Here is a 21,854-nt window from a genome sequence, read left to right as displayed (position 1 = left end):
GATTGATGGCGAAAATGTTGTACCTGTGCCAACTGAACCTGATAATGATTTTTCTGTGAAGGTTAATGTGTCCATTGGTACAGGCGTGCCCAGCCCCGTCGCTCTGCGGAGTGAGACGGCTGAGGAACCCCTAACAGGGGCAAGTGTCGGTGCTACAGGAAATGGGGAGATGCATGGGAACCGTGAGGAAGGTGACGCCATGAAAGTGACCAGTGCCACCGAGGAAGGTAACTGGCCCATAAGTAGCACTGCCCCTGGAGTGTTGGGGGTGGATGGGGAGGTAGAGCCCATAGCAGCGCCGGCTGATGGGCCTGTAGAAACCCCCGGGGAGACAGCCTATGTAGCTGCTGTCACCCGCAGTCAGAGTGCCCGGAACGCAGATAACTGTCTGCCTTCCGGACCCTCCTCAGTCATCACTGTGACTGAACCAGAGGTGGACCCAGAGCAGGTCCAAGAGGGTTCCCGTGGGGAAGGGACCCTGACGTCGCTTTTGGCTTCCCCTAGCCAGGAGTTTCAGGCCGCTCTGCACACAGATGCGAGCCTAGAGAGTTTGAGACAACTCGCCGAGACGCCCACCTCCGTGACTGATAAGGAGAGGGTGTTCTGGGAACAAGGAAGGTTATACCGGGAGACAGTACCCGGAGAATCACAAAAGGAGTGGTTGAGGGAAAGACAGCTGGTCGTCCCGCAGCAATTCCGGGGTGAGTTGTTGCGGATTGCCCATGAGATCCCGCTAGCTGGACACTTGGGGATCAGCAAAACTAAGACCCGGCTGTCTCAACACTTCTATTGGCCTAAGATGGGGACAGATGTGTCAAACTACTGCCGCTCCTGTGTCACCTGTCAAAGAGTGGGGAAGGCAGGGCCTGCTCTTAAGGCTCCCCTGATCCCTTTGCCAGTGATAGAAGAGCCTTTCCAGAGGATCGCGGTGGACATTGTGGGCCCGCTGGCCGTCCCCAGCAGCTCTGGAAAGCAATACATCCTTACTGTGGTAGACTATGCTACCCGGTACCCAGAGGCAGTAGCTCTGTCGTCAACTAGGGCAGATAAGGTGGCGGATGCCCTGTTGGCCATCTTTTCACGTGTAGGATTTCCCAGGGAAATGCTTACTGATCAAGGGACCCAATTTATGTCTCGCCTAATGGAGGCTCTCTGTAAGAAAATGCAGGTGAAGCACCTGATATCGAGTGCGTACCACCCACAGACCAATGGCTTGTGTGAACGCTTCAATGGTACCCTCAAACAGATGCTACGCATGCTGGTTGAGACTCAAGGGCGCGACTGGGAGCGGTACCTCCCACACCTGCTGTTCGCTTACCGAGAGGTTCCGCAGGCCTCGACGGGGTTCTCCCCCTTCGAGCTCCTGTACGGCAGGCGAGTTCGGGGACCCCTTGGGTTGGTAAGAGAATCCTGGGAAGAGGAGCCGAACCCTTCTGAAGTGTCCATAGTGGAGTATGTCATGCGCTTCCGTGACAAGATGCAGACCTTGACGCAGTTGGTGCATGACAACATGACGCAGGCTCAGGCTGATCAGAAGCACTGGTACGACCAGAACGCCCGGGAGCGGACCTACCACGTGGGTCAAAAGGTGTGGGTGCTGGTCCCCGTACCAACGGATAAGCTTCAGGCAGCCTGGGAGGGCCCGTACGTCGTCCACCAACAGCTCAACCCGGTCACTTACGTGGTCACGCTTGACCACGCTCGGGGTAGGCGAAAGGCCTTTCACGTCAACATGATGAAGGCTCATCACGAACGTGAACCTTTCGTCCTACCGGTCTGCAGCTTGCCCGAAGACGGGGAGGAAGACACCCTCCTGGACATGCTGGCCCAAGCCAAGGCCAATGGGTCCATCGAGGATGTGGAGGTAAGCGCCTCGTTAACTGAACCCCAGCGGGTGCAGTTGCAAACCACACTGGAACCCTTCCGGGTCGTATTCTCCAACCGACCTGGGAGGACTGAGTTAGCAGTCCACGAGGTGGACACCGGGAATCACGCCCCACTACGGCGAACACCCTATCGAATCTCTGACCAGGTGCAGCAGACTATGCGCCAAGAGATCGATGAGATGTTACAGCTGGGGGTGATTCGAAGGTCAAAGAGCGCGTGGGCATCGCCTGTAGTTCTCGTGCCAAAGAAGGACCGGACCACACGGTTCTGCGTGGACTACAGGGGGCTCAACGCCATCACAGCCTCGGATGCGCACCCAATGCCGCGCATCGAGGAGCTGCTTGAGAAGTTAGCTGGCGCAAATTACCTAACAATAATGGATTTGAGTAGAGGATACTGGCAGATTCCCCTGAGCCCCGAGGCGCAGGAGAAGTCCGCCTTTATCACACCCTTTGGACTGTACGAGTCCACGGTCATGCCCTTCGGCATGAAGAATGCCCCTGCCACTTTCCAGCGGATGGTCAACCGCCTGCTTCAGGGACTGGAGACGTACGCCGTGGCGTACTTGGATGACATTGCCATCTTCAGTTCCTCCTGGGAGGAACACCTGCAGCATCTCGAGGAGGTGCTCAGGCGAATTCACCAAGCAGGACTGACTATCAAGCCGAGAAAGTGTCAGATGGGCATGAGGGAGGTTCACTACCTGGGAAACCGGGTAGGCGAAGGCACCATGGAACCAGATCATGGAAATGGTGATGGGTTGGCCCACCAGGGTGAACCTGCTGAGGTGCGCATGGAGGAGAACCATCAGGTCCTGCCTCCCTAGCGCACACCAAAAGGGGGAGGTGTCACGATATGGTATGAAATATCATAAGTAGGTCTCTTGCTAGCCTGAGTGGGCTAAGCCCCCTTCTTGGAGAACAGTTTGTAGCTGCAAATTCCTGGCTTTCCTTCTCTGAGAGTATGGGGGAAGAGAGGTTTTATTGCCGAACGGAATTTACGACTAGCATTTCCTGTGTAAGCTCTTGTCCAGCTAGAACAGGAAAAATGGCTCCAAAAATTCATGAAAGATTCTTTGTTTAGTTTTTGTTAGATATTAGGCAAACGATTTAAGCTAGAAATACGAAAATATATATTCGTAGTCCCACTCGGTGTAGCTACACATCTCATGACACTCGGGTTTCTAACTCCATCTGGTAAAGAAGTAGGGTTTTCTCTGTAAATATGTATCCCAGATAGGACATATTTGATCTCATTAGAATGCTCACGTTAATCCGAGATGAATTATGGGTTTGGTATGACTCTGTCATGTTTTGTAGTGAAGTTATAGAAATTAGAGAGAAGAGTTTAAAGTTTAGGCAGAATGTAGAGAGAGGAGGGTCTGGATAAGCCAGCCTTTCTGTGATGTCACAGCCTTAATGTTTTAAGTGTCTGGCAGGCTCTGAGGAGTCACTTTTTGCTGATTTCTCCTTCTGGACTGCTTTGTCCTATTGTCCTGGAAGAGCTGAGTACATCCCATGGACTGGGATGTATGGAAACTGCACTAGCCTGGATGCCTGCAATGCTTTTAATATGTGAGTGTTATCTTTTCTCATTTATTCCCTTTATGTTATAATTACCCTTGTACATATTTGCAATTGTCTCATGTATAACATCTTTATAAACTATTTTTGATAAGGCACTGCCTAGTTATTTTGAATGGGATATACTATTATATATTAGTTCTTCTCCATGCTCTAAAAGCCGTACCCTGTCTCTGAAGGGAAATACGCTACTGTTACTGTTGTGTTGGGTTAGCTTCGGACCTGTTTAATCGAAGCTGGTGGCAGCGAAAGTGTGCTGACGGTTGGATTATGCTGAAGCAACTGCGGGTTTGATAATTATTGTTCCTGCCTGTGTGGGAGTAGTTATCGCGTCGCTGCAGCGTGCCCAATAGCCAGTACATAGCAGGCAGCCTTTCTGGCGACTAATTACCCAGGGAGCAGTACCTAATCTGACCTGAGAGTAAGGGGGGCGCCAGAGAGCTGCAAGTGTTAAGTGGAACTGTAAGCGGGATATACATAAATCCCTGCAGTTCGTGGTATATAGAAAAGCAGTGGGATACCTAGAATAAGCCCCTGCTGTAAACTAAGAGGTCAATAGCCTTGTGTGTGGTTTTTCATCACATCGTGGAGTGGAGGGATAACTAAGATAAGCCCCCCTGCACATGTGATAGCCGTCTGTTGGCCTAAAGTCACCCTGATCCGTGACGTAGGGGTGACGGTCACGGTGTGACTCCTGACCCATTGGTGGCAGCGGTCAGGGGAATCGTGACAGTTATTCAAAACCTTTAACTCCCTCCTCCTCCCCCCACTGCCCCTCCAACCTCCCTCATCTCTGCTGAGGACTTTGCCACACAATTTAAAAATAAGATCGACCAGACAAGGCAAGTCTTCATTGTTCAACCACAACAACCCCTTTGTATACCAGACCAATGCCCAAACCCCATAACCTCCCTATCCAACATCACTGAAGGGGGGCTTAATTGTCTCCTCTCCAAATCGCACCTCACCACCTGTGCGCTCGACCCCATCCCACCTCCTCCCCAACCTCACCGCCACACTTATCCCATCCCTAACCCACCTCTTCAACCTATCACTATCTTCTGACACCTTCCCTTCTGCTCTCAAACATGCCACAATCACGCCTATCCTTAAAAAGCTAATCCTCCATCCAACTGCTATGTCCAGCTATCGCCCAATATCGCTGCTCCCATTCGCTTCCAAACTCCTGAAGCAGCACGTCCACGCTGAACTTTCCTTCCATCTCTCATCTAAAGGTACCGTCACACTGAACAACTTAACAACGATATCGCTAGCGATCCGTGACGTTGCAGCGTCCTGGATAGCGATCTCGTTGTGTTTGATAGGCAGCAGCGATCTGGATCCTGCTGTGCCATCGCTGGTCGGAGCAGAAAGGCCATAACTGTATTTCGTCGCTGGATCTCCCACAGACATCGCTGAATCGATGCAGGGCCGCGCTTAGTAACCCGATGTTTACCCTGGTTACCATTGTAAATGTAAAAAAAACCCAAACACTACATACTCACATTCCGGTGTCTGTCCCCTCGCCGTAAGCTTCCCTGCACTGTGAGCGCCGGCCGGCCGTAAAGCACAGCGGTGACGTCACCGCTCTGCTTTACGGCCGGCCGGCGCTCACAGTCAGTGCGGGAAGCTGAGGCCGGGGGACAGACACCGGAATGTGAATATGTAGTGTTTGTTTTTTTTTACATTTACAATGGTAACCAGGGTAAACATCGGGTTACTAAGCGCGGCCCTGCGCTTAGTAACCCGATGTTTACCCTGGTTACCAGGGGACTTCGGAATCGTTGGTCGCTGGAGAGCTGTCTGTGTGACAGCTCTGCAGCGACCACACAACGACGAAACAGCGACGCTGCAGCGATCGGCATCGTTGTCTATATCGCTGCAGCGTCGCTTAATGTGACGGTACCATAACTTGCTCTTTGACAATCTACAAACTGGTTTCCGCCCCATCACTCAACTGAGACAGCCCTGACCAAAATCACTAACGACCTACTTACCGCCAAAGCTAACGGACAATAGTCTGTACTCTACCTTCTAGACCTGTCCTCTGCTTTTGACACAGTTGACCCCTGCCTCCTACTACAGATCCTCTCTTCCTTTGGCATCAAAGACCTCGCCTTATCCTGGATCTCCTCATACCTTTCCAACAGCACATTCAGCGTCTCCCACTCCCATACTACCTCCTCATCCCACCCTCTCTCTGTTGGAGTCCCCCAAGGCTCTGTTCTAGGACCCCTACTCTTCTCCATCTATACACTTGGCTTGGGGCAACTCATAAAGTCCCATGGATTCCAGTACCACCTCTATGCTGATGACACTCAGATCTACCTCTCTGGCCCAGATGTCACCGCTCTGCTCTCCAGAATCCCAGAGTGTCTATCAGCCATATCCTCCTTCTTCTCCTCTCGCTTCCTCAAACTCAATGTGGACAAATCTGAACTCATCATCTTTCCTCCATCCCATAGATCTTCCTTACCTGACCTATCTATCGCAGTCAATGACATCATGCTTTCCCCCGTACCCGAAGTCCGCTGCCTCGGAGTAACCTTCGACTCTGCCCTGTCCTTCAAACCACACATCCAAGCTCTTTCCACCTCCTGTCGCCTCCAGCTCAAAAATATCTCCAAAATCCGTCCTTTCCTCAACCATCAATCTACTAAAATGCTTGTGCACGCCCTCATCATCTCCCGCCTTGACTACTGCAACATCCTTTTCTGTGGCCTCCCTGCTAACACCCTTGCACCTCTCCAGTCCATCCTTAACTCTGCTGACCGACTAATTCATCTCTCTCCTCGCTACTCCTCTGCTTCCCCCTCTGCAATCTCTTCACTGGCTCCAATTCCCTCAGCGTATCCAGTTCAAATTACTAATACTGACCTACAAAGCCATCCACAACCTGTCTCCTCCATATATCTCTGAACTAATCTCCCGATATCTTCCCTCACGTGATCTCCGGTCCTCCCAAGACCTCCTTCTCTCCTCCACACTTATTCGCTCCTCATCCAACCGCCTCCAAGACTTCTCCCGAATATCCCCCATCCTCTGGAACTCTCTGCCCCAACACGTCCGACTGTCAACCACAGTCGGATCCTTCAGACGGAACCTGAAAACCCATCTCTTCAGGAAAGCCTACAGCCTGCACTGACCCCGCTGCCTCCTCATCACTATCGAAGCTACCGCCTCACCAACACCGGAGCTACCGCCTCACCAACACCGGAGCTACCGCCTCACCAACACCGGAGCTACCGCCTCACCAACACCGGAGCTACCGCCTCACCAACACCGGAGCTACCGCCTCACCAACACCGGAGCTACCGCCTCACCAACACCGGAGCTACCGCCTCACCAACACCGGAGCTACCGCCTCACCAACACCGGAGCTACCGCCTCACCAACACCGGAGGTACCGCCTCACCAACATCGGAGCTACCGCTTCACCAACACCGGAGCTCCTGCAACCCCAACCTACTGTCTCTTCCCCATAATCCTGTAGAATGTAAGCCCGCAAGGGCAGGGTCCTCGCCTCTCTGTATCAGTCTGTAATTGTTAGTTTACTGTAAGTGATATCTGTAACTTGTATGTAACCCATTCTCATGTACAGCACCATGGAATCAATGGTGCTATATAAATAATAATAATAATATCACCGCTCCTCTTATATCCCCCTGTACTGTAATAAGATGTGATATCACCGCTCCTCTTATATCACCCTGTACTGTAATAAGATGTGATATCACCGCTCCTCTTATATCCTCCTGTACTGCAATAAGATGTGATATCACCGCTCCTCTTATATCTCCCTGTACTGTAATAAGATGTGATATCACCGCTCCTCTTATATCCCCCTGTAATGTAATAAGATGTGATATCACCGCTCCTCTTATATCACCCTGTACTGTAATAAGATGTGATATCACCGCTCCTCTTATATCCTCCTGTACTGTAATAAGATGTGATATCACCGCTCCTCTTATATCACCCTGTACTGTAATAAGATGTGATATCACCGCTCCTCTTATATCCTCCTGTACTGCAATAAGATGTGATATCACCGCTCCTCTTATATCTCCCTGTACTGTAAGAAGATGTGATATCACCGCTCCTCTTATATCCTCCTGTACTGTAATAAGATGTGATATCACCGCTCCTCTTATATCCCCCTGTACTGTAATAAGATGTGATATCACCGCTCCTCTTATATCATCCTGTACTGTAATAAGATGTGATATCACCGCTCCTCTTATATCTCCTGTACTGTAATAAGATGTGATATCACCGCTCCTCTTATATCTCCTGTACTGTAATAAGATGTGATATCACCGCTCCTCTTATATCATCCTGTACTGTAATAAGATGTGATATCACTGCTCCTCTTATATCCCCCTGTACTGTAATAAGATGTGATATCACCGCTCCTCTTATATCCCCCTGTAATGTAATAAGATGTGATATCACCGCTCCTCTTATATCACCCTGTACTGTAATAAGATGTGATATCACCGCTCCTCTTATATCCTCCTGTACTGTAATAAGATGTGATATCACCGCTCCTCTTATATCTCCCTGTACTGTAATAAGGTGTGATATCACCGCTCCTCTTATATCCTCCTGTACTGTAATAAGATGTGATATCACCGCTCCTCTTATATCTCCCTGTACTGTAATAAGATGTGATATCACCGCTCCTCTTATATTCCCCTGTACTGTAATAAGATGTGATATCACCGCTCCTCTTATATCTCCCTGTACTGTAATAAGATGTGATATCACCGCTCCTCTTATATCTCCCTGTACTGTAATAAGATGTGATATCACCGCTCCTCTTATATCCCCCTGTACTGTAATAAGATGTGATATCACCGCTCCTCTTATATCACCCTGTACTGTAATAAGATGTGATATCACCGCTCCTCTTATATCCTCCTGTACTGTAATAAGATGTGATATCACCGCTCCTCTTATATCCCCCTGTACTGTAATAAGATGTGATATCACCGCTCCTCTTATATCATCCTGTACTGTAATAAGATGTGATATCACCGCTCCTCTTATATCCCACTGTACTGTAATAAGATGTGATCTCACCGCTCCTCTTATATCCCCCTGTACTGTAATAAGATGTGATATCACCGCTCCTCTTATATCCTCCTGTACTGTAATAAGATGTGATATCACCGCTCCTCTTATATCTCCCTGTACTGTAATAAGATGTGATATCACCGCTCCTCTTATATCCCCCTGTACTATTGTCACGATTCCCCTGACCGCTGTCACCACTGGGTCAGGATTCACACCGTGACCGTCACCCCTACGTCACGGATCAGGGTGACTTTAGGCCAACAGACGGCTATCACATGTGCAGGGGGGCTTATCTTAGTTATCCCTCCACTGCTAACAATGTGATGAAAAACCACACACAAGGCTATTGACCTCTTAGTTTACAGCAGGGGCTTATTCTAGGTATCCCACTGCTTTTCTATATACCACGAACTGCAGGGATTTATGTATATCCCGCTTACCGTTCCACTTAACACTTGCAGCTCTCTGGCGCCCCCCTTACTCTCAGGTCAGATTAGGTACTGCACCCTGGGTAATTAGTCGCCAGAAAGGCTGCCTGCTATGTACTGGCTATTGGGCACGCTGCAGCGACGCGATAACTACTCCCACTCAGGCAGGAACAATAATTATCAAACCCGCAGTTGCTTCAGCATAATCCAACCGTCAGCACACTTTCGCTGCCACCAGCTTCGATTAAACGGGTCCGAAGCTAACCCAACACAACAGTAACAGTAGCGTATTTTCCCTTCAAGAGACTTAGGGTACGGTTTAGAGCAGGAGAACGAACTAATATATAATAGTATATCCCATTCAAAATAACTAGGCAGTGCGTTATTAAAAATAGTTTATAAAGATGTTATACATGAGACAATTGCAAATATGTACAAGGGTAATTATAACATAAAGGGAATAAATGAGAAAAGATAACACTCACATATTAAAAGCATTGCAGGCATCCAGGCTAGTGCAGTTTCCATACATCCCAGTCCATGGGATGTACCAGCTCTTCCAGGACAATAGGACAAAGCAGTCCAGAGGGAGAAATCAGCCAAAAAAGTGACTCCTCTGAGCCTGCCAGACACTTAAAACATTAAGGCTGTGACATCACAGAAAGGCTGGCTTATCCAGACCCTCCTCTCTCTACATTCTGCCTAAACTTTAAACTATTCTCTCTAATTTCTATAACTTCACTACAAAACATGACAGAGTCATACCAAACCCATAATTCATCTCGGATTAACGTGAGCATTCTAATGAGATCAAATATGTCCTATCTGGGATACATATTTACAGAGAAAACCCTACTTCTTTACCAGATGGAGTTAGAAACCCGAGATTCATGGGATGTGTAAATACACCGAGTGAGGCTACGAATATATATTTTCGTATTTCTGGCTTAAATCGTTGGCCTAATATCTAACAAAAACTAAACAAAGAATCTTTCATGAATTTTGGAGCCACTTTACCAGTTCTGACTGGTGAAGGTGGGAGGGGTGAGGGACTTTCCTCTGAGCCTGGAATTTACGACCCCAGAGCAATAAAACCTCTCTTCCCCCATACTCTCAGAGAAGGAAAGCCAGGAATTTGCAGCTACAAACTGTTGCTCCAAGAAGGGGGGGCTTAGCCCACACAGGCTAGAGAACTACTTATGATATTTCATACCATATCGTGACAACTATAATAAGATGTGATATCACCGCTCCTCTTATATCACCCTGTACTGTAATAAGATGTGATATCACCGCTCCTCTTATATCCTCCTGTACTGTAATAAGATGTGATCTCACCGCTCCTCTTATATCCCCCTGTACTGTAATAAGATGTGATATCACCGCCCCTCTTATATCCCCCTGCACTGTAATAATGTGACTGATATCAGCTGCTCCTAATTGTGAATGGTTACTTGCCCTTTAAATCATTAGTTACTGTGTTGCTTGTGGTTCCCATTGTAACATTGTTGCTTATTTTGGATTCCTGACTTGTTTGTTGTTCTTGTTAAAGGGAAGTTTCAACTGAATGTAAACAGGTGAGGAGCAGCCGTCTGCCCCCTGCTGGTGGGGATGGGGGTCTAATGTATTGGAGCATCAGACTGCAGGGGTCTCATTGACTTTTCTGCAGCTTTTCTTGCAGAGTTTTAATTACCTTTTTACCTAATGGGATAACGAGCCTGGAGAGTGAGGGCGACCCTGCAGTGTCGGGGACGTGTGGGGGGCGCAGATCCAGCTTTCCGTGTCTTATTTCTCTGTTTGGGGATTTCCTCCATTGTCAGGATTTCTACCGAGAGCTGCAATGAGGAAATAATCAGAGGTTTTCTGCGTCTCGGGGTTAACCCCTTAATGTCCCCACATCTCCCTCGTATAGGGAGCATGTAGTGGGCCCTGCAGTTATAGACCGCCTCAGGCTGGTCCCATCCTCCAGGGCTGATGTGATTTTACACAGGGTCCACCCTCTCCACTGCGCAGGGGTGCGAGGTGCAGGCCACCGCCAAGAGGGGGCCCTATTTGCGCTGATAGTTTTGGGGCCATTGAGGTACATCACTTTGCGTCATTTCTATTTGTACGTGAAAAGGTATAAGAATAAGTGAATAATTGATTTTTTTTTCGAGATCTCTGCTTGCTGTCAGTGAATGAGACAAATCATTCTTCATAGTATTCAGAGCTGCTGGTATTAATGTACAGCTGTAGGACGACATCTCTGCCTCCTCTCAGGTCGGCTTTGTCCCCAAATCTACCCTATAATAATATGTCCGGGGTCAGGGTCATTGCTGGTAGAAGCCTGCCCCCCATTATTGGTAGCGCTAGAGGAAAGCCCCCCATCATGATGAGCTGGTGCTGTAGTATAAGGTGGGGTTGCAGTATATTAGATCAATGATGCCTTCACCAGGGGGCACGTCTGGGGTGCAGGCTGGTTGTCAGTAGATTGCCCTTATCTTGGAGAATGCCCCCTCGCTGTGAGTTTCTGGATCTGTCTGTGCCCGGTTACTTATGGTGGTCTTTGTCTTGCAGCAGAACGCAAAGTGATGGCGGCCTGAGCACCAACCACTCCGACAGTCCTCTGTCCTTGGGCATCCGCGGCTCACAGAGAAGAAGCCGTGACATGGATGATGGGGAATCGTCTACACAGCAGACCCCAATCATCAAGGCGGGGTGGCTGGACAAGAACCCTCCGCAGGGGTGAGTGAGCTCCTAAGTTTCACTGCGGATTTAACCCTTAACACTTCACATGGTGACATCCGCACTAAATTCCTGCAGATTCCTTGTGGTTTTGTGGTGCAAAAAGTATTCGGGGCGAGAACCCAATATTATAGTGATAGAGTGTGATAATAGGAACTTGGTTCTGAACCAGCAGGGGCTGCGGCCTGGGAGCAGTCTCATTTCTCGTCCTCCACATTTCAGGGGAGCGTGCAGATTTTGTCTGTATCTGCGCCCTTACAGCTGCACACCTCCGCCTCCTTCCTTGGTTTAGGGCTGAGATTCTTCTTCCCGCTGGGGATTTCTGTCTGATCACCACACCCAGCATCCTCCACCGAGCAAGAGATGCCGCAGCTGCGCTCCGATAAATGGGCCGGCGACCAGCACATTTGTCTTATATTATCTGAAGATCCGTGCTTCAGGATTTCTTCTGTTATTTCATATATACAGGGACGTTTACTTTTTCTGATAAACTGGAAATACGATAAATAAAAAACCCTACATATGATTTTAGTGAGATGCCAGATTGCTGCGCCGGTGCTTAACATTTAGGTTTTGCTTCTTCTGTAGTTCATTGTTGGATGGTGCACATTTCCGATTGCTTTTTTAGGGTGTGACAGGAGCAGTATCTCACTATTCTGTGCAGACTGAGATTCCTTCAAATCCCTGTGCAACCCTAATTCCGGAAAAACTGCTCAGTGTATCAAACGAGACTGGGATAATGCAGGAGAATCACCGAGAGGACTGTGTGCGGAGACTGGGATAATACAGGAGAATCACTGACAGGACTGTGTGCGGAGACTGGGATAATACAGGAGAATCACTGACAGGACTGTGTGCGGAGACTGGGATAATACAGGAGAAGCACTGAGAGGACTGTGTGCTGGGACGGGGATAATACAGGAGAATCACTGACAGGACTGTGTGCGGAGACTGGGATAATGCAGGAGAATCACTGACAGGACTGTGTGCGGAGACTGGGATAATGCAGGAGAATCACCGAGAGGACTGTGTGCTGGGACGGGGATAATACAGGAGAATCACTGACAGGACTGTGTGCGGAGACTGGGATAATACAGGAGAGTCACTGACAGGACTGTGTGCGGAGACTGGGATAATACATGAGAGTCACTGAGAGGACTGTGTGCGGAGACTGGGATAATGCAGGAGAATCACTGAGAGGACTGTGTGCTGGGACGGGGATAATACAGGAGAATCACTGACAGGACTGTGTGCGGAGACTGGGATAATACAGGAGAATCACTGACAGGACTGTGTGCGGAGACTGGGATAATACAGGAGAGTCACTGACAGGACTGTGTGCGGAGACTGGGATAATACATGAGAGTCACTGAGAGGACTGTGTGCGGAGACTGGGATAATACAGGAGAATCACTGAGAGGACTGTGTGCTGGGACTGGGATAATACAGGAGAGTCACTGACAGGACTGTGTGCGGAGACTGGGATAATACAGGAGAGTCACTGGGAGGACTGTATGCGGAGACTGGGATAATGCAGGAGAGTCACTGACAGGACTGTGTGCGGAGACTGGGATAATACATGAGAGTCACTGAGAGGACTGTGTGCGGAGACTGGGATAATACATGAGAGTCACTGACAGGACTGTATGCGGAGACTGGGATAATACATGAGAGTCACTGAGAGGACTGTGTGCGGAGACTGGGATAATACAGGAGAGTCACTGAGAGAACTGTGTGCGGAGACTGGGATAATACATGAGAGTCACTGAGAGAACTGTGTGCGGAGACTGGGATAATACATGAGTCACTGAGAGGACTGTGTGCGGAGACTGGGATAATACAGGAGAATCACTGAGAGGACTGTGTACGGAGACTGGGATAATGCAGGAGAGTCACTGAGAGGACTGTGTGCGGAGACTGGGATAATACAGGAGAGTCACTAAGAGGACTGTGTGCGGAGACTGAGATAATACAGGAGAGTCACTGAGAGAACTGTGTGCGGAGACTGGGATAATACAGGAGAGTCACTGAGAGAACTGTGTGCGGAGACTGGGATAATACAGGAGAGTCACTGAGAGAACTGTGTGCTGGGACGGGGATAATACAGGAGAGTCACTGAGAGGACTGTGTGCTGGGACTGGGATAATACAGGAGAGTCACTAAGAGGACTGTGTGCTGGGACGGAGATAATACAGGAGAGTCACTGACAGGACTGTGTGCGGAGACTGGGATAATACATGAGAGTCACTGAGAGGACTGTGTGCGGAGACTGGGATAATACAGGAGAGTCACTGAGAGAACTGTGTGCTGGGACTGGGATAATGCAGGAGAGTCACTGAGAGGACTGTGTGCGGAGACTGGGATAATACAGGAGAGTCACTGACAGGACTGTGTGCGGAGACTGGGATAATACATGAGAGTCACTGAGAGGACTGTGTGCGGAGACTGGGATAATACAGGAGAATCACTGAGAGGACTGTGTGCTGGGACGGGGATAATACAGGAGAGTCACTGAGAGGACTGTGTGCTGGGACTGGGATAATACAGGAGAGTCACTGACAGGACTGTGTGCAGAGACTGGGATAATGCTGGAGAGTCACTGAGAGGACTGTGCGGAGACTGGGATAATGCAGGAGAGTCACTGAGAGGACTGTGTGCGGAGACTGGGATAATGCAGGAGAGTCACTGAGAGGACTGTGTGCGGAGACTGGGATAATGCAGGAGAGTCACTGAGAGGACTGTGTGCTGGGACGGGGATAATACAGGAGAGTCACTGAGAGGACTGTGTGCTGGGACTGGGATAATACAGGAGAGTCACTAAGAGGACTGTGTGCGGAGACTGGGATAATACAGGAGAGTCACTGACAGGACTGTGTGCGGAGACTGGGATAATACATGAGAGTCACTGAGAGGACTGTGTGCTGGGACTGGGATAATACAGGAGAGTCACTGAGAGGACTGTGTGCGGAGACTGGGATAATGCAGGAGAGTCACTGAGAGGACTGTGTGCGGAGACTGGGATAATACAGGAGAGTCACTGAGAGGACTGTGTGCTGGGACGGGGATAATACAGGAGAGTCACTGAGAGGACTGTGTGCTGGGACTGGGATAATACAGGAGAGTCACTAAGAGGACTGTGTGCGGAGACTGGGATAATACAGGAGAGTCACTGACAGGACTGTGTGCGGAGACTGGGATAATACAGGAGAGTCACTGACAGGACTGTGTGCGGAGACTGGGATAATACATAAGAGTCACTGAGAGGACTGTGTGCTGGGACTGGGATAATACAGGAGAGTCACTAAGAGGACTGTGTGCTGGGACTGGGATAATACATAAGAGTCACTGAGAGGACTGTGTGCTGGGACTGGGATAATACAGGAGAGTCACTAAGAGGACTGTGTGCTGGGACTGGGATAATGCAGGAGAGTCACTGAGAGGACTGTGTGCAGAGACTGGGATAATACATGAGAGTCACTGACAGGACTGTGTGCGGAGACTGGGATAATACATGAGAGTCACTGAGAGGACTGTGTGCGGAGACTGGGATAACACAGGAGAATCACTGAGAGGACTGTGTGCTGGGACTGGGATAATACAGGAGAGTCACTGACAGGACTGTGTGCAGAGACTGGGATAATGCTGGAGAGTCACTGAGAGGACTGTGCGGAGACTGGGATAATGCAGGAGAGTCACTGAGAGGACTGTGTGCGGAGACTGAGATAATGCTGGAGAGTCACTGTGAGGACTGTGTGCAGAGACTGGGATAATGCAGGAGAAGCACTGAGGACTGTGTGCGGAGACTGGGATAATGCAGGAGAGTCACTGAGAGGACTGTGTGCGGAGACTGAGATAATGCTGGAGAGTCACTGAGAGGACTGTGTGCGGAGACTGGGATAATACAAGAGAGTCACTGAGAGGACTGTGTGCTGGGACTGGGATAATACAGGAGAGTCACTGAGAGGACTGTGTGCTGGGATGGAGATAATACAGGAGAGTCACTGACAGGACTGTGTGCGGAGACTGGTATAATGCAGAAGAGTCACTGAGAGGACTGTGTGCGGAGACTGGGATAATACAGGAGAGTCACTGAGAGGACTGTGTGCTGGGACTGGGATAATACAGGAGAGTCACTGAGAGGACTGTGTGCTGGGATGGAGATAATACAGGAGAGTCACTGAGAGGACTGTGTGCGGAGACTGGGATAATACAGGAGAGTCACTGAGAGGACTGTGTGCTGGGATGGAGATAATACAGGAGAGTCACTGAGAGGACTGTGTGCGGAGACTGGGATAATACAGGAGAGTCACTGAGAGGACTGTGTGCTGGGATGGAGATAATACAGGAGAGTCACTGAGAGGACTGTGTGGTGTGCGGAGACTGGGATAATACAGGAGAATCACTAAGAGGACTGTGTGCGGAGACTGGGATAATACATGAGAGTTACTGACAGGACTGTGTGCGGAGACTGGGATAATACAGGAGAGTCACTGAGAGGACTGTGTGCGGAGACTGGGATAATGCTGGAGAGTCACTGAGAGCACTGTGTGCGGAGACTGGGATAATCCAGGAGTGTCACTGAGAGGACTGTGTGCGGAGACTGGGATAATACATGAGAGTCACTGAGAGGACTGTGTGCTGGGACTGGGATAATACAGGAGAGTCACTGACAGGACTGTGTGCGGAGACTGGGATAATGCTGGAGAGTCACTGAGAGCACTGTGTGCGGAGACTGAGATAATACATGAGTCACTGAGAGGACTGTGTGCTGGGACTGGGATAATGCAGGAGAATCACTGAGAGGACTGTTTGTGGATACTGGGATAATACAGGAGAGTCACTGAGAGGACTGTGTGCTGGGACTGGGATAATACAGGAGAGTCACTGAGAGGACTGTGTGCGGAGACTGAGATAATGCAGGAGAGTCACTGAGAGGACTGTGTGCGGAGACTGGGATAATGCAGGAGAGTCACTGAGAGGACTGGAAAAGTGCAGGAGAGTCACTGAGCGGACTGTGCGGAGACTGGGATAATGCAGAAGAGTCACTGAGAGGACTGGGGTAATGCAGGAGAGTCACTGAGAAGACTGGAAAAGTGCAGGAGAGTCACTGAGAGGACTGTGTGCGGAGACTGGGATAATGCAGGAGAGTCATCTGAGAGGACATTTTGCATCTTGATGGTTTATTATCATCTTGACACATCCTGTGTTTTGTTTCTTGAAGGTCTTACATTTTCATTCATTTTAATGCAGGAGAAGCACTGAGGACTGTGTGCGGAGACTGGGATAATGCAGGAGAGTCACTGAGAGGACTGTGTGCGGAGACTGAGATAATGATGGAGAGTCACTGAGAGGACTGTGTGCGGAGACTGGGATAATACAAGAGTGTCACTGAGAGGACTGTGTGCTGGGACTGGGATAATACAGGAGAGTCACTGAGAGGACTGTGTGCAGAGACTGGGATAATGCAGGAGAGTCACTGAGAGGACTGTGCGGAGACTGGAATAATGCAGAAGAGTCACTGAGAGGACTGTGTGCGGAGACTGGGATAATACAGGAGAGTCACTGAGAGGACTGTGTGCTGGGACTGGGATAATACAGGAGAGTCACTGAGAGGACTGTGTGCTGGGATGGAGATAATACAGGAGAGTCACTGACAGGACTGTGTGCGGAGACTGGTATAATGCAGAAGAGTCACTGAGAGGACTGTGTGCGGAGACTGGGATAATACAGGAGAGTCACTGAGAGGACTGTGTGCTGGGACTGGGATAATACAGGAGAGTCACTGAGAGGACTGTGTGCTGGGATGGAGATAATACAGGAGAGTCACTGAGAGGACTGTGTGGTGTGCGGAGACTGGGATAATACAGGAGAATCACTAAGAGGACTGTGTGCGGAGACTGGGATAATACATGAGAGTTACTGACAGGACTGTGTGCGGAGACTGGGATAATACAGGAGAGTCACTGAGAGGACTGTGTGCGGAGACTGGGATAATGCTGGAGAGTCACTGAGAGCACTGTGTGCGGAGACTGGGATAATCCAGGAGTGTCACTGACAGGACTGTGTGCGGAGACTGGGATAATACATGAGAGTCACTGAGAGGACTGTGTGCTGGGACTGGGATAATACAGGAGAGTCACTGACAGGACTGTGTGCGGAGACTGGGATAATGCTGGAGAGTCACTGAGAGCACTGTGTGCGGAGACTGAGATAATACATGAGTCACTGAGAGGACTGTGTGCTGGGACTGGGATAATGCAGGAGAATCACTGAGAGGACTGTTTGTGGATACTGGGATAATACAGGAGAGTCACTGAGAGGACTGTGTGCTGGGACTGGGATAATACAGGAGAGTCACTGAGAGGACTGTGTGCGGAGACTGAGATAATGCAGGAGAGTCACTGAGAGGACTGTGTGCGGAGACTGGGATAATGCAGGAGAGTCACTGAGAGGACTGGAAAAGTGCAGGAGAGTCACTGAGCGGACTGTGCGGAGACTGGGATAATGCAGAAGAGTCACTGAGAGGACTGGGGTAATGCAGGAGAGTCACTGAGAAGACTGGAAAAGTGCAGGAGAGTCACTGAGAGGACTGTGTGCGGAGACTGGGATAATGCAGGAGAGTCATCTGAGAGGACATTTTGCATCTTGATGGTTTATTATCATCTTGACACATCCTGTGTTTTGTTTCTTGAAGGTCTTACATTTTCCAAAGGCGATGGGTGAGGCTGGATGCAGAGTATCTTCGCTACTTTGACAACGACAAGGTACGTCCCAGATTTGTAGTTTTCTGGTTTCTCGTCTTGGTTTAGATCTTTTCCGTTTTTGGTAGTTTAGTAAACTCAATGGTTGAAGGGGTATTCCTGCCATTTAAAGTGATTCCTTATCACTAGGATATTCCATCACTTTTTGGTCAATATTGTTCCGACCTCCTGGGCATCAAGCAATACTGGGGCCGCGGTACCAGTAAACGTGAGGTACCGTTGAAACACTTGGTTCTCTTTCTGTAGGACATGTACTCAAAGCGACTCATTATGATCAGCTGCATAACCAAGGTGGCTTCTACAGGAGACCAGAAGTTCGAAGTCACAACGTCAAACCGGAACTTTGTGTTTCGAGCAGAGAGTGATGGTGAGTAGATACATGCAGCCAAGAGTAGAGTCCTCACTGCAGGGTCCACTGCTCGCTACTAATTAATTTACCTTGGACAGCGGAAAGGAACGACTGGATAAAAGCGATCCAGCAGGTCCTGGAGGACAGGAGATACAGACCCACCAGAACTTCCTCACTTCCTGAGAACGTGGACAAGTGTGGACTCCTGGAAATGAAGGGCTGTAAGCCAAAGCTGTTTGTGGTGGTGGCCTCAGATAAAGTCTTTCTCTACAAGAACGGAGAAGTGAGTATTCAGCACTGGGCCACTCAGTGCCCAGATAAACAGTGCGCCATAACATTATACCTACAACACCTATGCTTAGCATAAATGAGTACACCCACCAGAACTTCCTCACTTCCTGAGAACGTGGACAAGTGCGGACTCCTGGAAATGAAGGGCTGTAAGCCAAAGCTGTTTGTGGTAGTGGCCTCAGATAAAGTCTTCCTCTACAAGAACGGAGAGGTGAGTATTCAGCACTGGGCCACTCAGTGCCCAGATAAACAGTGCGCCATAACATTATACCTACAACACCTATAATGCTTAGCATAAATGAGTACACCCCCTTTGAAAAGTAAAATTGAAATCAATATCTCACTGAACACAAGAATAATTTAAAATTTTTTGACAATTCTGAGTTTCATAGAACAATTTTTTAACCCATAACATGGCAGTAAGGTTGAAGAATATAACTCGCACTACAAAATCTTCTGTTCTGTGCACATTACTTGCAAAAATGAGTACACCCCACATCAAAAACTCCTACATCTACCATTTTTTTTATGACATCAAAGATTTTTAAGGACGGCACTGAGATTTTAGGCCTGGAATGAACAAGTTGGCGACATATTACAATATCGATCTGGAACGCCCGTTAGGGCAGTGGGGATACTCAGTACCAGGTCTGGACGCAATTAAAGGGGTGGTCACGGTGGCAGCGACTCGGTCCGTGGCCCTGGGCGCCCAAGTAATAGGGACAGTCTTTAAATGGGTTGTGGAAATAATGAAAGTTTGTGACGTCACCTGTGATTCTTGGTCTCAGGTGACTGACGCTGCTTAAAGGGGTCCTCTGGGGGCGATTGTGCTGCAGCAAAGATGGTGTCTCTTCCCACAGGTGAAGCGGTGTTCCCAGGGCTCCCGGTGTGTTTGGCAGGGCTGGTGAATGCCGGCAAATAAATGGAGGACACAGGGTTGCAGTCTCTTTACCTATTTAATGAAGGGTTAAGGCAGCCACAGTCCAGAGTACCGGATCACAGGTGTTGGAAGCCTTCCTTCTAGCGCTGTGGTGTAGTCCCTTGCTGCCTTAGGCCTCACACAAGGTCCTCACGTTCTTTCTGTCCCCCTTGTTGGTAGGACAATATCCGTACGACAGGTAGTTCGAGCCTTTTTACAGGATCTCTATCATGATTCAGTCTCTATTCGCTACTGTGTCTTCGGGTGTCAATGGTGGATAGGTAACTTGCAATCTGCTGTCCGCCGTTTCTGCTGTCAGACATAAAGTACTGCACAAACTCGGTCTTCCGGCTACCGGTATCCACGCTCAGCATGGAGGAAGCTCACTAGCAGCTTCTCTCTCCAGCTCTTTACTTCGCCTCTTGCTTCTTTTCCCTTTCAGTCTCTTTACAAGTTGCTCTGCTCTCTTCTTCCTTCCCAGGAGCTGCAGAATCACTCGTCTGTACGACCCCAGCTTTCCTTCCTCTCTCCTCGCTCTCCTCTCACCAACTGTCTCTCCCCAACTGCCTAGCAACTGACTCCTCCCGACAAGAGACAGCAGCTCCCCTGAAGTCGGGTGTAGAGCTCCCCCTTCTGGCCTGGAGTCAGAACGGTGTTGTATGTGCTGAATACCTGTTAAAGGGATCCTTCCTCGCTTCCAGGCATGACATCACTCTCCCCGTGAGGAAAGCAATGCCACTGTAACAACCAGGAACCTGGGGTGTTACAGATCTTTCTCCATTATTCAGAACAAGCTCTTCTAGAACCTGGATGTTTGATGGAGAGTGATGACAACTTGCTTGCCCAGGTGTCCGGTTGTCAGATCAGGAGACACTTGGCCACTGAGTTAATGTCACCTATTTTCCTTAAACAATGCAGCAGATGTGAGTTGTGTATCATTGTCATGTGGGAAAAGTACTTGTCTACCAAAGGTCTGGAGCGATGGCGGCATCTTCTCTGTCACTATAGAGCAGGACATCTGTGAATTCATGATTCCATCAATGATCTTCTACCCCCCCGACAGCAGCAGATCATGGTCCCCATAGAAGGTCACAGCCACCACCAGGTCTCACTGGAGGCACCAGGCATCTCTTTGTGCTCCTTATCTCACCGTTTTGCAGCAATCAGTTCCACAAACCTTTCTCTTGTCCTCATCCCTCCAGTGTCTCCATATTTTTCAGCCTGGGTCCTAGCACATTGTAGGTGGCATTTTTTAGGAGCGGTTTCCCCCCTGAAGGATCCCCATCCTGACGTTCCTCTACAGTGAGTGTGCACCAGATTGTGCCCCATGGCTCGCCTTTCTATTTCTTTAGATAACTGCAGGGAACTGGATTTTCTTACCCCTTCTTGTCAGAAGACGCTCCTGTGTAGGTGGTGACTTTCATGGTCCCTGGACGTCTCTGTGAGATGCTGCAGCTCCATCTTCATGACATTTTCTATCACTTTCTCTCCAGTATCTGACTGATAAGTAAAGGTTTTCTGATCTTCTTGGAGCCGTCACCTTTATTGTGTAAAGAACTGATTTTCTTTCTCAGGTTTTGTGACATTTCTCTTCCATGTGGTGCCATTGCTGACAGCATTTATTTATCGCCTCTTATCGTTGCCTGTCTCCTGGACTCCCCTGTAATGGAGAATTAGACTTATCTGTGGGTAAATCCTTGTTAATTAGAATTTTGTAGTCTACACTTTAGTTTTGGTGCTGAGAATTTCATTGGGGTGAACTCATTTTTGCAACATTGTCATGAATGATTTTGTTAGGAAAATTACTTTTTTTTGGGTGCAAAAATATCAAAT

The 21,854-nt window shown here is 49.1% G+C and overlaps 1 protein-coding gene across 6 annotated transcripts in view; it reads left to right on the top strand.

Moving 5' to 3' along the window:
• Positions 1-21,854, top strand: part of ARAP1 (ArfGAP with RhoGAP domain, ankyrin repeat and PH domain 1) — a 340,068-nt gene that overhangs the window by 180,367 nt on the left and 137,847 nt on the right. For 4 of the 6 annotated variants that reach the window (XM_069759495.1, XM_069759493.1, XM_069759490.1 and 1 more), the window contains exons 6-9: positions 11,534-11,701; positions 18,396-18,465; positions 18,709-18,829; positions 18,910-19,094. In XM_069759495.1, the coding sequence (XP_069615596.1) occupies positions 11,534-11,701; positions 18,396-18,465; positions 18,709-18,829; positions 18,910-19,094 (544 nt within the window). The remainder of the gene's footprint in view (positions 1-11,533; positions 11,702-18,395; positions 18,466-18,708; positions 18,830-18,909; positions 19,095-21,854) is intronic. The other 2 variants (XM_069759494.1, XM_069759491.1) reach the window with 1 other exon arrangement.

Source organism: Ranitomeya imitator, chromosome 3 (assembly GCF_032444005.1).
Source record: "Ranitomeya imitator isolate aRanImi1 chromosome 3, aRanImi1.pri, whole genome shotgun sequence".
In the NCBI taxonomy this organism is placed as follows: Eukaryota; Metazoa; Chordata; class Amphibia; order Anura; family Dendrobatidae; genus Ranitomeya; species Ranitomeya imitator.
This window is presented reverse-complemented; position numbering and strand designations above follow the sequence as displayed.